Genomic DNA, 17214 nt, shown 5'->3' on the forward strand with positions numbered 1-17214 from the left:
TTTGAAACTATCATCCAGTATAGACCGGAAGCTGATAATCAGAAGTGACAACTCTCACCAGCCTGTGGGAACATGATCGCATAATCTCCCATAATCTCCTGAAGTAAGGCAGAAGATAAACTTCAACACTGTAAAACATTTTAAAGTCTTCAGAATCCTTCTGTCATCTAGTCTCATAAATCACATTAAAGTATAATTGTGTTACCCCATAGCCAATGCATATAGATCTGGCCTCTTCTCTTTTTCTTCTTGGCAGATTTTATGTACTCTTCTTTCCAAAGCCTGACCCAGATTCAAAACTTTGGGGTACCAAGGAAGTATTTTTGTTAGCACAATCAAGATATTCCTGATGTGAGTATATTCGCCTGTTTCAAGGCAATGTACGGATGCCTACAACAAACATTTTAAGATCTATTATTATAAAAGTTTAAGTATAAAGAGAAAAAAACCACCTTTGAGAAACATAATTTTTTTTTACCTTGGTTAGTTTGTAATGCCATTTATGTACAACATGTCGAAAATTTTCATAGTCTAATTGATCTGCTTTATTTCCACCATCAAATCCAGTTGCCCGTAATATAGTAAGGAATCCTGGATAATTTCCACATTCCTTTAAAAAAAAAAAAAGGTTGTTAAAGAAAAATTCTGCCCCCCAAAATAACAGAAGCTGAAAACTTAAGTGGACCAGATTAATGATTCCATGCAAAAACAAGATGTGTATTTGAAAGACAGGTAGTTTTCAAAAAAAGGTTCAGCTTATTCAATGGTATTAATTTGGAATGTCAGTTTGAGATAGGATTTTTTTAAAAAGCACTTTTTAATAATGAATGAATGATGTTTAAATTTTAAACACTGTTTTATAACTCAATCTTAAACTCAGCTTCCCTTTTAGAACTAAACAACCTAAGGATTACTGAAAGTGGTTGTTATTATATACATGGGTAAAATGTAAGGGTGTTTATTAGTCATACCTTTTCATATGTGGCTCTATCACTGTGCCACCTGGTTACAGTCTCTAACATGCAGCAAAGAAATCTCCCATATCGACTAGCTTCATTTTCAGTACAGCTTGCAACTGTGTAAATTATATCAGAGAAAACCTATAGGAAAGATGTTTGAAAAATAAAAAATCAAGTCAAAATTAGTTCAAAATATTAAAAGGTTATGTTATAGCAAATAATAACAAACTAAACAGGTTAGTCAAAATGTATCTTGTCCTTTTAGAGTCACAATTCCAGAAACCAAAGATTTTAGCATTTGTGAGGAAACAGCACATTCATAGAGCAACAAACTTTTATTTGAAAAACTGATTTATAACAGATGAAAAAACTATCATTATTATTACAACATAACTTCTTCAACAAAGACTTAACCATAGATATTACTGTGGTTAGGGGGACAGTAAGCAGAGGTGAGGCTGATAGAAACCAAAATAGGCAGCTGACATGCTATGACATATACATTTTTAAACCACAAATGCAGTAATTTACTATTAAGAAAAAAGCCAGATGCAAATATACATAAATGTGACCATACTGAAAAGCATCCCTGCTTTTATGTATGTGTGAAGGTGTAAGCTGTTTTGTTGTTTCTTGAGGGAGTGAAGGTTAAAAAAAAGAGTTCTACCTATTATGACAAACGTATAAACCCATATTACGAGTTAACAGATTTACCAGGGGTGCTTATTATATGTCAGGCACTATTCAGAGCACTTTTGTGTGCAGTGACTTGTTTAATCCACAACAATCTTATGAAGCAGGTACTATGATTCCATTTTTACAGATGAGAAAACTGAGGCATAGAGAGTTTTAAAAAAAACTGCCAAAGATCATATAGCTAGAAAGTAGCAGAGCTAGGATTCAGGTTCAGGCACTTGGCTCTTGAGTTCATGCTTTTAACCATACACACAATAAAACCTCTACAGATTATAATTTTAGTTATCTTTGTGAGACTTTTTTTTTAAGGTTGCAATAAAAAGAACTTACTCGATCATAGCAAAGAAGTGTGGAAAAATTTGGAGTTTTCTGTTGATGTACCAATTCAACAAAACGAGCACAGTAAACAGCATCAATTGCTGAAAAAATACATCGAGGAAATATACACAGCTGTAGAAATTTTGTGATGGTCTCATTTTTGGTAGATTCTAAAAATAAGGGAAGAATATATTAAGTGGTAAACTTCTTCCTCAAGTGCCTCAAGGCCATTAAACATGACAACATATTAATTTTAGTGTAGAGAATGCTATAAAAAAAACCCACAAACTCTTTATAGTTTGTAACCAAAAGGTCATGCCTGGGATAAAACTTTCATTTGCACTCTGTGGACATTTCTCTATATATATTTCTCCAGAAACATGATTTCATACAGAAAAGTTGAATGATAAACTGCCAATATTGTAACTGTAAATTAATTAATTTCACCAGCAAACTTCATCAGTTCCTTCAGTGAACATCTGAGGTTGACTCTGCCTTAATGAATAACCAAAGAATGGGATAGTGAACACTGAGCTGAAATACAAACATAATACACTTCAACACATCTGAAGTTATAGAGGTCTGCTTTTGTAATTTGGCAGTAGCAGGAATGTAACAATTCCAACAACTTACTTGCTAAAAGCCAGTTGTCCTTTTCCAGTTTCAATCTTTGTAGAACTCTCTGTACGTGTTCCATCTGTTTCTTTTCTTCTTCAAGAAGTTTGTCCTGAAGGGCAGTACAACGCTCCTTCTCTTTTTTCTTTTTATTTGGAGGCTACAAAGTATAAGTTAGATACTTTTCTAACTACAAGCACATTACCTCCCCTTCTTTTAATTAAAAAATTCAAAAAGAGATCAATGCTGATATTTAATATTAATTACTTCATAGGGATACTGAGGAGTCTACTTGGATGTGCTTTCACCTCCATTCAACAAATCCAAAATCTGGTCTTCACATCAAAACAGGCCATCTTCCTAGCACTGATACTTTTAATCTCAGGCATGAAGTCATCTTTGACTCTTCTTTCTCCATCATTCCAGTATCCCAACTGCTTACCAAGTCTCATGCATTCCCACTACCTCTACCAATAATCCATGTTCTCAGTACTTCACAATGAATTACCCAAAGAGCCACCTAGCTGGACTCCAGCCTGATGCCAGTCCCTTCCCCTAACAAATGTATTCTTCATACCACTGTTAAGAGTAATCTTTTCAATTATAATTTTAACATTATCACTTCCCTGCTAAGGAATCTAACTCAGCTCTCAATTTTATCAAGTCCTCTAACTTTCACTGTTCTACATAATCTGGTCCATCCTAACCTTTCACAAATTTATCACTAAACCCATTCACGACAGTACAAGTAGTCTTTTTAAACTTTAAATTACTTCACACCTTTGCTGAAGCTTTTGAGTGACCAATCTGCCTCCCTATCTCCAAACAATCTATCTTCAAAGCCTACCCAGCTCAAGACTCACCTCTTCAATAAAGCCTTCTCCTAAAGAGTTCTCTTTTGGGGAATTCCTAATGCTCTTACATTTGAAGTCACACAGATCATTTTAAGTTGCTAACACAGTCTTCAGTTAAAAAAAAAAAAGGCAAGCTCAAATACCTTTTGTGTGATATTAACCGCCATGTATTCATTCACCAAGCCCTGCCCCGACCACAAACTCACTTAGAAAAATATTATATAAAAAAAAAGAAAAATATTATATAGCAGTAAGATCATAGGTTTAAGGAACCTGAGCTAATACAAAGTATAAGTAATTGAATTAATACCATAAAATTGCTGTACTTGACCTACTAGAACAAAAACCTACCATTTCCTGATTGTCATCAATTGCTTTCATCTGGACTTTAAGTTTATTGACTTCCCGTTCATAGCTGGTGTGTGGAACTGCAAGGTCATACATTGTCAATGACCAAAATGTGGCATAGAATTGAGGGCTGATGTCATCCCAGACTTTGGAAACATGTAAGGAGACCACTGCTTCATGGACAGGAGCCATCACCATTTCACATGATGTAATGTACTTGTGAACTTTATGTTGCTGTTTACTTCCCTTTTCTGATTTTTTAAGTTCATCATACTTAGACTGGAGATAAAAAGTACAAACAACACAATACAATTTATAGTACTGACTTTCATAATATAAAAACCAATGTTTCCTTCTCAAGAATCAGAGGACAGCCAATCAAAACTGTTGTAGGAATTCTAAGTTCTTACCAATGGCATTTAAGATAAATCATCCCTGGAAGCTGTTCTAATCTTTAGTCCTTTGTGCTCACCAGGAGCTTTTCAGAAGATTCTTATTAAACCTCACCTGTTATGTAAATAAATAGGGTATATATATCCCCTCCACCATCCATATCCCCCACCCTACTCTCTCTTACTCTACATTAAGGACTGAACATATAGGATTTCCACTCCTGCTTTAAGATCTTCAAGAGAACCAAGTAAAGGGTCTTAACACTAGTAAAGAAGCATAATGGAACTAGTAATAAGCCAACCAGCACAGAATGTTTTATTACTACACATAGCCCCTATTCGTCATTACAATTTATTAATTAAGAAAGTAGATTAGAGGGAAGAAAAAAGAAAAAAGTGGATTGGGATGCCTAGCTGGCTTAAGTCGGTGGGGCATGCAACTTTTGATCTCAGGGTTGTGATTTTGAAACCATGTTGGGTATAGAGATTATTTTTAAAAAAAGAAAGAAATTGGATCAACATTAAGAAAGGCTATGAGAAAGTTACTATGAGACTGCTGCTAAGTAGAGTGATGAGGGGATTCCCAGGATGCAAGAGTATAGTGCCAAAACTGGCAAAGTCCCAAGCAAACAAGGACAAGCTGGTCACCCTACTACTAAGCTAAATAAGACTTTTTTTAAAAGATTTTATTTATTTGAGAGAGAGAGAACATGCACGAGAGAGAGAGAGAGAGAGAGAGAGAGAGAGAGAGAGCACGAGCAGCAGGAAGGCCAGAGGGAGAGAGAGAAGCAGAATCCCTCAGCAGGGAGCCCAACATGGGGCTCGATTCCAGGACACTGGGATCATGACCTGAGCAGAATGCAGATCCTCAACTGACTGAGCCACCCAGGTGCCCCTAAATAAGACTTTCTATGAATGGATATGGTGTATTAGAGTTTAAAACATGTGGGAATGGACACTGCAGCTTTTTTAGGCCAGACTGGTTAATCCTAATTTAGAAGAGAGTCTGAGGAAGGCCAAACTTTTAAGAGTATGAGGAAAAGAATCTGTTAGTACAGTGGGAGGGAACTACATTATTAGATCATAGAGTATAATACCAAATGTAAAAAAGAAAATAACACAAAGTATTGTTGCTATTATCTCACGTCCTTCAGTCTCTTTAGGATGAAAATTTTGTTTGGGTTAGGCATCATTCCTGAAGGTGAACCTCAATGAAGATCTAAAACTCACTTCTTTTTTGTTAGAAAAGCATTTAAATCATCACAGTTTGTACTAAACATAGAACCCAGAACTAGAAGATCAGAGGTCAAAGGTTCCACTTTCAGTTCTACATTGTGATAGGCAAGAGTCTTGGCTCCTTACACTCCAGCTGTCTTCCCTCCTGAGTGCCTCTATACACCAGGCTAACTGGACTGAAGACAAACCAAGTACTTTGTTCCAGAGGGTATCTCAAGCAGCAACTTACAATTATTAAAATATAATTACAACTGAGAATCTTACAGTTTTTCTCTAAGTGGGAAGATTTATCTTCTGTTAACCCCATTTAAGAAAGCATGCTGATAATTATTGAGACCACACAGGTGACAAAACTACAAACAATATTACTTATGAGAGAGAAGTCCCAATTACATCACAGACCTGAGAGAATAGTAGTAGGAATAAAAGAAAGGGTTTTTAAACTTTGAGAGCTGGTCCTGTCCATGGTAACTAGTATCAATCTATGTGAAGCAGAATGACATCTGCTAAAGTTCTAACAAAACATAGGATAAGTAGTGCTGAAACTCCCTACATAGGATAGCTTAACTACTTGATTTGGGCAAGATCTAGAACATAAACTGGGAGAAAGCCTTTCTTTCAGAACTGAGTTACAAGGTGAGTCTCAATAATTAGAACTTAAAATTAGGTTTTTAGGTATGAGAAAGTAATGATGGGGTATGGACAACCCCCATCTCCCCAGTCCTCGGGTTCTGAATCTGTCAATTCTATTACTAGGTGCCCACTTAGTTCCTATCTAGTTTTAAAAAAATAGGCTTGATCAGAAAAGACAGCTATATTTCATATTTAACTAAGATGAATATTTCCTTGTCTGAAGTTAAACTCCCTCTCCAAGCCTACACCTTCAGTCAAATGGAGAGACATGACAGCTCTACATCTCAAGTCATCCAGTGCACTAAACCATGGCATAGAACTGATATCCACAGTTAGTGCTATACTTCTAATTCCTGTTCAAAAAGCTCTTGTTGCCATAACCTGAACAGTGTTTGGTTGGCTGAATTATTCCCATGAGAGCCTGCTAATAATCAATTTATGGAAGGGTCCTAGCAGTCCTCCAATACTCATACCCTCTCATCAAAAGTTCTTCAAAATGGGCTCTCATCCAAGAAGCAAGAGCAAGGATCCCCAGGGAAGTTTGGATGTCCATCCAGTGCAACCAAGGTTTCCAAAGAACTCCTTTTCCAGAGGGTGTTACGTGGCCTATCAGTAACAGACTCATCCCTGATTTAGCTGTATAGTCACCTCTATATAGTTCTTTGTTTTCCTCTGCAACCCAGAGACAGAAATGGCATTTCTTTGTTTAGATTTTTGTACACAGGCTATGGAAAAGGTAGCTACTGGCATGAATGACCTGCTCCATTTCTGACCTGGAAAAGTTCAGCCAACCTCAGGAAACCAGGTGTTCCTGTTTGCTAGGGTTCAATATCACTGATTAGTGTGTTCACTTCTCAGTATAGCACAGGGCAGGTCAGAATTCCTGAGATGAAGCAATTCTCCTACCTCAGTCCTTCAAGAAATCAGGTCCCCTATTGTATAGCTGAAGCCGATCTACTGTGGGGTGGGGAGACAACACGAGACATAACTATGCAAAGAGAGCACACAATTTTCTAGATTGAGAGATTCTAAAGGGGGGGAAGAGACCTAATCCTACTCCTGTCCCCTTTTCCCTTCTGAAGAATATAGCACAGTATTACTGCATAATGCTAATAAAGTGATAATTAAATCAATTAACAGGTAGTTGTTAGAGGGAAGTAGGACACTTAGCAGCTGATATGTAAACACTAACAGCTGATGGTCGATTAAATGATCAATTAGACCCCAATTTTCTCAGCATCTTTTCTCCACACCTCTACTACACAACCCTACATTCCTACTGGGAACAAAGAAGGGATCCTAGTTTAAGACCAAGACCTTCCCCAAAATCTATAGTGAAAACTTTTCTTAAACAGTACAAGATTAAAACCAACAACAAATAAACAGAAGGGCCAGAATTCAAGCCTACACAAAGGTGAAGAATATGCTGGGGCTCCAGTCAGAGTAGAGAAGTACCATAGTTTCCAAACAGAGGCTTGACCATGGTCTGAAGGAAAAGGAAGTCAATTCCCATTAGAGGTCACTGCTCGGCAGGCAAAAGTACAGGTGGCAGATAGAGAAGAGGGAGGAGGGCGGTCTCCTCTTCCCCCTACCATCCTTTCAGTCACTATGCGGATGTCCTGCTTGGGAAGGCTCTGGTTTGCTTTGTAGTTTTCTCTTTTAGTTGTCTCATTTAGGTGGAGAGAAATAAAACAAGAACTATGAATACACCTTTCTGAGAAGTTATATAACACAGCCTATAAATGTTTTTAGAGTATCTGGGGGTGGTTAAGTCTGTCTGTAAGTCTGTCTTTATTTCTCTCAAGGCAGTATGACTAGCAAGTTAACTGACAGGGATATTGTTACTAAGGAAAGGAGCATTTTTCAGAAGGACATACCATATTTTCCTGTTATCAGAATCAACTAGCACTTGTTAAAAAAAAAAAAAAAAAACAAAACAAATTCCCAGGTCTAAATTAGAATCTGGGGACATGGGATTGCGTTTTGAAGATGCTTTGCTGGGGACTCTCATTTACATTAATGTTTGAGCACTACAGTTCTAAAGGACCCATAAGACATCAACCTGGACAACTGGTGGTATAGTAACAGTAAAATTATAGTACTAATAAGACTTACTTTTAAAGGGAGCATTTTCATTGTACACTGCTGAGAGATGAGTATTAAGAGTAAATCCCCAAGAACATAATGTATTATGTGTCAAACTAAAATATATTTACAGTTAAGAAATAATTTGGAATCATTCTTGAATGGCAGCAAAGACACTTACACTTACCGAAATATGGTGTGCATACATTGGCCTAGACAGGAAAAATGCTGCATCGTGGGGTGTATGAAATTCATTACAGAGCACATCAATTGAAGGCACTCGCTTTATATAATCTTCTGTGCTTAGATTAGATGCTAAAAAACCACCAAACTGTACCAGGGTATCATGACACTAAATTTAAAAAATAAGACAAAAACCACAAATGTGCTACCATTTTATGAAACCAACATAAAAATATTCTAAAATGATTATGTCATTTTAATAATATTTTGATTGACATTTAAGAATTCAAATTTTACAACTTAAAAGAACTTCAGAGATAATCTATAACATCTATAACATATTACCAAAAAAGATGCCAAGGTCCTGAAAAGTTGATCAGTCTAAGGCTTTAATAGTCAACCAGGTCTCAAGTTCCAAGGTATTGTTCATCACTTTAAGTAGCAGAATAATTTACCCTACATCACATGTAACAATTTTATGTATACAGAATCTCCTTGCCCTTAAGAAAACTTCATGTATAAAATACATGTGATCTTTTTTCCCTTATAATATAGTAGGTAATAATCACATTTTGTAGGCTAATCACAGGTTTTGCTGCTTCATATTTATAGATATATTTTATAAAGATCACATCAACTTTGTTCTGATTGAAATTCCAGATTTCCAGAGATGAGTAAAGATATGAGAGCAAACAACTTGAAGTTAACTACTTAACTGAGAACATTACATATTATTACATCTCCTGGAGCTTTCTCTTAAATTGTATAATTTGCACAGAATGTTTATTTTACATTAGAGCTGATGTGCAAAATGACATTTTAAAAATTTTATCACAGTCCATATTTTCAATTATCAGGATAAAAAAACTCTACATAAACACAAAAGCCACTTTAACTTGCCTGATCATAGAGTTTTCCCACAAGTTTCAAATGTTTCTCTCCACCTTCCTGGAAGATTACCCCATTCCTCTGTTGAGCCATAAGCAAACAGAGAGGAAGAGCAAGATCATGGTCCAATAGTGCATCCTTTAATCTCTGGGAGGATTTTTTAGTGTTTCTGATCTGGCCAAAATAACCACCCTGCATAAGGGAAGACATAAATTTACCAGTGTACAATGTATTAACACATGTTACCTGATTTGAAGAAAAAAAAAACACAAAAAAGGTACAGTTATAGTTCTGAAGATAAAAAAAAAACTTTACATTCCTTCCCTTTCTTCACAAATTTATTTTGGTGACACTATTGCCAATTACAGTCACTGGCTTCAAGATAACTGTCAATTGTCTTTAAACTTCTGCATATTTTCCATTTTCTACCTTGTAGTCCCTTAAAAAGAATTATTCTTTATTCAATGTGGAAAAGATTAAAAAACAGAGTAACTATGTTCAGATTTACACCAGTTAGGGTATCAGGGACTATAGAAGACTAGATATTTATTTCTCTTATAGATCTATTACTGTCTTTTATACTTTGTATCAGCTTTTTCAAAGGGTTAAAATAACTAGTATATCTCAATTTTTAAAAGGGAGGTGAGGACAGTCATGAGGGAAAGGTATGTTTGGCTTTGACATTTGGTTTCATGTATTTATGTGTTATTTGGATTCTTTAGTATGAGTATGCATATATTTTGAACTTAAAAAGTCAACTTAAAAAATTAGCAACTCTCACCTCAGCTTTTAGTTGCTCTCCACCAGTCATGGCCTCTAGTTGCTCCATTGTCATTTCCTCTGTAATTTCTATTCCTGCCATTTTTTGTACCACTTCTTTCAATATAAGCAGGTCAAAACTATTTACAAAAAATAAGAAAATCTACAGTTGAAACTTCAAACATAAAAGTGACTATATATATTATAATTAATATGCTGAGAATCCCTAAATTATTTGTATATAAATATGGAGGAGAAGGGGCTGGAGTGGTGTTTAAGGGAAAACTGCATTCCTAGAACTATACTGGAAAATATTTGGGGCATGTAAAAGGTTTAACTTTTTCCCTTGTAAATAATTTCAAACTTACAGATAGAATATAAAGATATAAAATAGTACAAAGAACACCAATATAACCTTTACCCCGACTTCACCTATTATTAATATTAAAACATTCTTACTCCCAGTCTTATCATTTGTTTTCTCTCTCCCTCCCTTTCTTCACATACACGCACACACATACGCAGTTTTTTTTGAACCATCTGAGAGTTAACTTATTTAGTAAGCAACATCATTTTAAGGGCACATTTTGCCCCCGAAATTCCTAGTATATTTCCTAAGAGTACATTTTCTAGGAATATAGCAATTCTCTTAACACAACCACAGCATAGTTATCAATTTTAATAAATCTAACATTGATTTAATACTTCATAGTGCATATTTCATTTTTATCAGTTCACCCAGTAGCACTTCATAGCATATTTTAATGTTTATTTTAATTCAAGCATAATTAACAGTTTATATTAGTTTTAGTCACATACAATATAGTGATTAACATTCCATACATTATTCAGTGCTCATCATTGTTTAAGTGTACTCTCAATCCCCTTCACTTCTTCACAGCATTTTTTTTATCCTCCAGTACAAGGTGGCCAATACATAGATTTGGTGGTATAGAGCCATCTCTCTAAGCAATCACACACACTTGGAAGTAATGGAGGGAGTGAGGAAGGGAAGAAAAAAAGGAAGGGAATGGAAGTTCCAAGTTGTGGTGTATGAGCCAGATGACAGCCTTAAGAACATGTTATTGTGCCAATAGTTATGAATTTTAATTCTCAAAGGTTAGGACTGTCAATGGAAATAACAACTTATAACTTTCAAGATCTTCTTTAATTAGTTAAGTAATGAAGATAAAGTGGAAACCTCCTTTCCTACAAAACAAATACAGATGTTTTTCCAAAGGTAAAGCCAGACATACTCAAAACACAAGTTAATAACAGACAAAAAGCACAGGTTTTGAGGATTCTTAAGTGCTTACTCTCTCAACTTATATTGCCTTCCCTAAACATAGTTTATGAAAACAAGAGAGCCCTCATGCAAATTAGTATGCAACAAGTACCAATAAAATGTTTTAATTTTTCTTTAAGCTATCTTTTAATTAAAAACTATATTCACAGTACAGAAAACTGACTTAGATTTTAAAATAATGTTATATTCTCCTGGTCCATAGACATAGAAGAGCAAAGTATATAGGAATGGTGGACAGATGTGCATAGTGAGTGAAATACTGATAAAATCCTAAATCTAAATATTTTTTTTAAGTTTTCCCTAATCCAAAATAATAATCTGTCAAGAATTACTTAGGTAATACTTGGGTGGAACACTAGATAGCTTTACAAGTTTTGGTTTGCCTTCTACCAGAAAGTTTTTTGGAATAATTTCTAGTTCTTTGATTCTAGTCAGTGTACTGCTGATGAGGTTTAATAGACATACTAATTCAAACTCTAAATAGTAATATTGTTCCAGAATAAAATAATAATATGAATAGTATTCATAAAGAAAAGAGGACACTGCCCAAAAGGTATATAAACTGTACGTATCTCCGAGGTTCAAATTTTTTAAAAAATAGATTTTTAAAAAATTCTGTGTACACCCTCAAAATAAATATGTTCCTACCAATTACTGTCCAGCAGCAAAATCAATAATGTAATATGTTTTCTCAGAAGAGGATTTATAACATACCATATAAACCATTTACTCAAGAGCCTAACAGGCAGTCAAAATGAATTGTCTTTTTAATTACATATATAGCCAAAAATTACATTTCTTTCTGCAAAAAAGTGTTTATGTATGAAATTGCAATTTCTTTTATTAAAGAATTCCATATAAATAAGTGAGCAACTATTCTACTTAAGCCTACAAAAGTTTTTCCGAATAATAGCAATCTCAATATCCCAATACCACCAGAAGTAGTCTACTTATTGAATTTCATTTACATATAATTTGCTATGAATACCTTTTGCCTGCCTTTAGCTGATTAGCCACATATTGAAGAAGACCAGCAAGATCAATTGGATATTTACGAAAAACTGCACCACAGAAACTAGCCAGACCTATATGAAATAAAAAAATAGGGCTTTTAAAAAACAGTTCATAAAACAAAAAAACACAATATTAAGTGGCATTTCTCAACTAACTCAATTTCTAAAACAAAATGAGGTAGGAATAATTGTACTGCTGATGCTATTGAAAGCTTTACAATTAATAATAGCTAATATTTATTAAGCATACATATGCTAAGCACTGTACTATGTAAGCACTTTATGTTAATTAATTCATTTAATTTTTGCAATAATCATCTCAGGTTGGTATAAACCAATCAAATGAAGAAAATTTGGAACAGATATATCATGCAACTTGTTCATGTCACATAGTTGGTATGAGGTAGAGCAGTGATTCAAACCAATATGGCCTGATTCCAGAGCCTGTTAGGCCAAAACAAAATCTTGCAGCTCACTCAGTAAATTTGAATCATCAACAAAACACCTGCCCCACTGTTTGAGTCACAAAAACAAAAACAAACAAAAACCATCAACCAAACAAACAAACAAAAAAACCCTATCTTCCTCTAGAAATATGCTACTAGTTGTGGAGAGGCAAGCAAACAGGTAAAGAATTGCCAGACCTAGAAGCAAACAAAAGACCAATTTTAACCAATAGTCCTTACCACATCATGAGGAGGGAGCAAGCCTCAGAAAGACAAGAGAAAATCCTAGTAAAATCAAGTGACCTGTAGCCTTTTCGACAATTATTCGCTGAGCACCTTAAAGGATATGGACAAACCACAGGTCCTGCCCTCAAGGAGCTTAGAGTCAAGTGAGGGATACAGAAAAGTAAACTGAAATAACTATGATGAATAAAAGGTTCCATGGGAGTACAGAGAGGAGCACATAATTCTAACTTTTGGGCAGGAGCACTAATAGGGAAAGTTTTCTGAAGAAAAGTGACCCCTAAGCTGAAATCTATAAGTAGAAGACATGGTGGAGAAAATGAGTAAGCATAGAAGGGTATTCCAAGTAGAGGCAATAACATGTGCAAAAAGGCCACAGAAAGTACAAGTTCAGTATTACTGGAACCTAGAATATTAGGGAAGGGCAAAAGACCCTAATACACCAAGCAAGGACCTGATCCCAAAAGAACTTACTTGTATGACTTTAATGCAGATTTCAGACTTTAAAGGGCAATGGGGAGCTACGACAAGATTCAGCTATCAGAAACAATAGGTCAAAAGAAAAGAGAACTCACTGCTAGAAATCAAAAGCACAAGAAATTTAAAACAAAACTAGGGTTTCTGTTAACAACCAAATTTTTGTTCTTTTAAGATGACTGAAACCTCAGGATGGAAATGAGAAGAGTTCCCCTAAGATCAATTCCCCTAAAATAATAGAAGGGAATTTTCAACTCCCCAGTAATGCTTGCACAAATTCTATCATAGCCAATAGCAGACTCTTGAGTTGGAAAATGAGTACTATATGAACTGCCTTACACAACCGAAGACTTAGACACTCCAAGAGCAAGCTGAGTTGGCTAGGTATTCTCAAGACCTCTTAACAGGCTCTTAACACTGGTAATAGAATACATAACACAGCAATTACAAAAGATGGAAATCTCATTCTTGGAAAAATAAAAATACTTACTCTGAAGCCAGCTTGAGATGGTTGTGTCATCATGTTTCATTCTCTCCTTTTCCGGATTAGCTAAAGCTTCAATAATACAATCTTTCACACATTAAGGAAAAATTTTAAGTCACTACATCTCTAACAAAGACCCAAAACAACAAAATGCCACATCTTGGGGGAAAAATAAATTGTTAGCCTCAAGTTATTACGAATTATTGCAAATTCCACTCACTGTAGTACCGACTTTTCTTCTTTAGCCGCTTTTCCATCTTTCAGCAAGGCAGATTCCACCTATATTACCCCATTTAGTAAACTGAACATTCTCTCCCTACACACAACACAGACACACGTACAAACTCACTCCTGACTGGCCAACCTTTACATCAGCAATGGAAGTAACCTCATATGGTTACTAATGGAACTTAGAATGAAAAAGAAAAAAAAAGAATGAAAGCAAATGTTCATCATTAAGATCTATGAAATGTGAAATTTATGTATTACTTCACTTGAGAGGATACAGGCCAAAACATCGTAATTCAATGAAGTGAGGTATTTCAATGAATCTACTACAGGTGTTATTAAGTTATCATACTTCTGTATTTGTGACAAGATCTGAAAGACAGCAACAAAGAATAGATGGCATTAACTCAAAAGAGAACTTCGTTGCTAAATAATGGCTATACTTTTTTTCAAAAGAAATAATGCTTAAAATTAAAGTAGCTTCTTTCTACTTTGTATTTATGCAAAAACTACTATTCTATCATTTCTTTAGAAAATATTTTCTGAGGCTACATTTTCCAATTAGAAAATAATTCCAGGACATATTAACTTGAACTTTGGAATGATAAATGTAAAATGTCTTTTATAAATCTCATTCTAAATATGAAAGTATTATACCTGAATCATAAAGAAATGCTATTCAACTGTTTCTAACAACTAAAATAAAAAACAATGCATCTCTTTATTGATATTTTTATAAATCAACAAGGGGTAAATAAGACAATGTTAGACTGTTAACAGTAGTAGCAGTTACCTATGACCAGAAGAGTAGATCAATGTGTTAAATATATTGTATGCTGTTTATTTTTAGAGTAATTATATGATGTTTCATTTGCTAAAGATTTTTTCCCCTAAAACTACCATTTTTAGAATTTTATCATTCCATTTCTGCTTGTGCTGATTTAAAGACAACAAAAAGAAAAATCCCTTAAAATAATATTAACCTCAAAACATACATAATCAAACAAAATGGTTGGATTGCTGTGGCTCAATTTCCCAATTTGTCTTCCAGAAGGCTTCACATTTTCCTTGGTTAAACGCCTACAAGGGGAGAAAAAGGTGGCAGGGATCATCTTAAGTCATTTCCCTCAAAACATTGATAGCTTTGTTATATTATAAAAAACAAACTCAAAGAAAAAAAACAAAAGCCAATTCTTTCCCAAGTATCCAAAATGGATTCATGTAAAATCACCACATTCTTCATATACGTTACTGTAGGCCTTAAGTTACACTTTGATTAGGTGTTCTCAAAAAGGGTTTTAAGATTTTGCAATACTTAACATTTTTAATACATACATTTCCATTTTATAGGAAGTCTAATAATCAAAAACTTTTAATATACTCTACAAATACATCAAACTCTTCTTGAAGAAAACCGTAATTGTTTTAGATTTAGAAGTGCTCATTTATCAGCTTAAGGATTAAGATATCAAATTCAGTGTAATGCAATGAAATACTTAATGTATTGAAATACCATCTGTCTCAGTTACCCTAATAGAGTAATAGCTAATGCTGCACTCCTTGATATAGGAAGTTCTCTGGTTTTCATATAAACAATTTTTAAAAGTAAAGATTTTTTTAAAAATCAATTCTACTTCTTTCCTTCCTCTAATTCTTCCTCTGCTCAGTATTTCTTTTACTAACATTCTGGAAAATATATCTATGAATGCTTACAGCTCAAAATTATACAGCATCTTAAACTCTTCCTGTATTACATAATAAATCTAAAAACTTAAAAAATCCTGATGATTGAAAGCTTTCTAGAAGGAAAATACAATCCAACGAAGGAAATAATGAATTGATAGTTCAAGGAATGGGATCATTCTGGAAGTAACAAACTTGATATAATTCTCTGATGTTTCTTATGACAAAACTGACCCATCAATCAAAATTATTTCATCATCAACTGCTTCCCTTTCCCATTCTCCATGGCCCCGTTTCCTTTTTTCCCCCCACAGAAGAGAGAGACCTATCAAGTTTGAAACTTTGACTCTACTCTGTTCCACCTTCAAACTTACTACCACCTGTCCTTACTTCTGTTCCTACTATTTCAGGAGGTCCCCCTACTCGCCAAAGCAAACCTTTCCTCCTCTCTATGCCTTTTATCCCCTTCCCTTTCTGCCTCTACCATGGAAGGGGGGAAAAAAATCAAAGGAATACTTTCTTGATTAAGTCTTCCCCTCTAGCTACTGTGATGTCTGGCATATGGAAGACAATCAATGACCATCTGTGGAATGAACTACTGAATGCCTTACAGCAAATTCATTTTTTAAACAGTAATCAAAACTTGTCAAATTCTCCTAGTAATAAATTAATACATTCCATTCCCAACATACAAAATTCAATCAACACCAAAATCACATTGTTCAAGCCTGGTGAAACAGTTACAACTAACAAATACAACAAAAATCCAAGTATATAAAAAATTCTACAGATATCCTTCTGTGACATACATTTTTATTAACTCATATTAATGTCTTCTATAACAGGCAAAGAGCTAAACACTAGGAATACAAGTATGAACAATAGCTCCTCATCTCAAGCTTAGTCCAGCTGGGGAGATGGACTTAACCTATTTTTTTTTAATTTACATTCTCAAATCCAGCAAATTACAGAATAGTACATATTATATGCTATCAGTAGTATGAAAGGGGGGAATAATATATTTGTATCCATCTGTATATACATAAAAATCTCTAGGACAATAAATAAACAGTAGCTACTTATTTTCCTTCAGGAAGACTGAGTGAATAAGGAATGGGATGACAGACTTTCTATTATCTACCTCTTTATATTTATTAAAATTTAAACCATGTGAATGTATAAACTATTCAAAAGATTAATTAGATAAAAATAATCATAGCAATGTATCTAAATGGTATGATAGCATCATTTGCATATGGGACAATGATGGCACAAATAGAGAATAGTCTATTGTGCTTGACAGTATGTGCTACAAAAGGGTTCATTAGGAGCCAACACTGGAACCCACCCTCCAAGGATGAGGAGGTT

The 17214-nt window shown here is 34.6% G+C and overlaps 1 protein-coding gene across 11 annotated transcripts in view; it reads right to left on the reverse strand.

Moving 5' to 3' along the window:
- Positions 1 to 17214, reverse strand: part of THOC2 (THO complex subunit 2) — a 134643-nt gene that overhangs the window by 18119 nt on the left and 99310 nt on the right. For 6 of the 11 annotated variants that reach the window (XM_055337385.1, XM_055337376.1, XM_055337381.1 and 3 more), the window contains 13 exons: positions 15147 to 15243; positions 14442 to 14535; positions 13942 to 14022; positions 12261 to 12357; positions 9989 to 10106; positions 9220 to 9399; positions 8318 to 8488; positions 3794 to 4069; positions 2607 to 2748; positions 1986 to 2143; positions 972 to 1100; positions 479 to 610; positions 206 to 390 (listed from right to left, as the gene is read on the reverse strand). In XM_055337385.1, coding sequence (XP_055193360.1) covers positions 206 to 390; positions 479 to 610; positions 972 to 1100; positions 1986 to 2143; positions 2607 to 2748; positions 3794 to 4069; positions 8318 to 8488; positions 9220 to 9399; positions 9989 to 10106; positions 12261 to 12357; positions 13942 to 14022; positions 14442 to 14535; positions 15147 to 15243 — 1860 coding nt within the window. The remainder of the gene's footprint in view (positions 1 to 205; positions 391 to 478; positions 611 to 971; positions 1101 to 1985; positions 2144 to 2606; positions 2749 to 3793; positions 4070 to 8317; positions 8489 to 9219; positions 9400 to 9988; positions 10107 to 12260; positions 12358 to 13941; positions 14023 to 14441; positions 14536 to 15146; positions 15244 to 17214) is intronic. The other 5 variants (XM_055337384.1, XM_055337383.1, XM_055337382.1 and 2 more) reach the window with 3 other exon arrangements.

This window comes from Nyctereutes procyonoides, unplaced genomic scaffold (assembly GCF_905146905.1).
Source record: "Nyctereutes procyonoides isolate TBG_1078 unplaced genomic scaffold, NYPRO_anot_genome, whole genome shotgun sequence".
Taxonomy (NCBI): domain Eukaryota; kingdom Metazoa; phylum Chordata; class Mammalia; order Carnivora; family Canidae; genus Nyctereutes; species Nyctereutes procyonoides.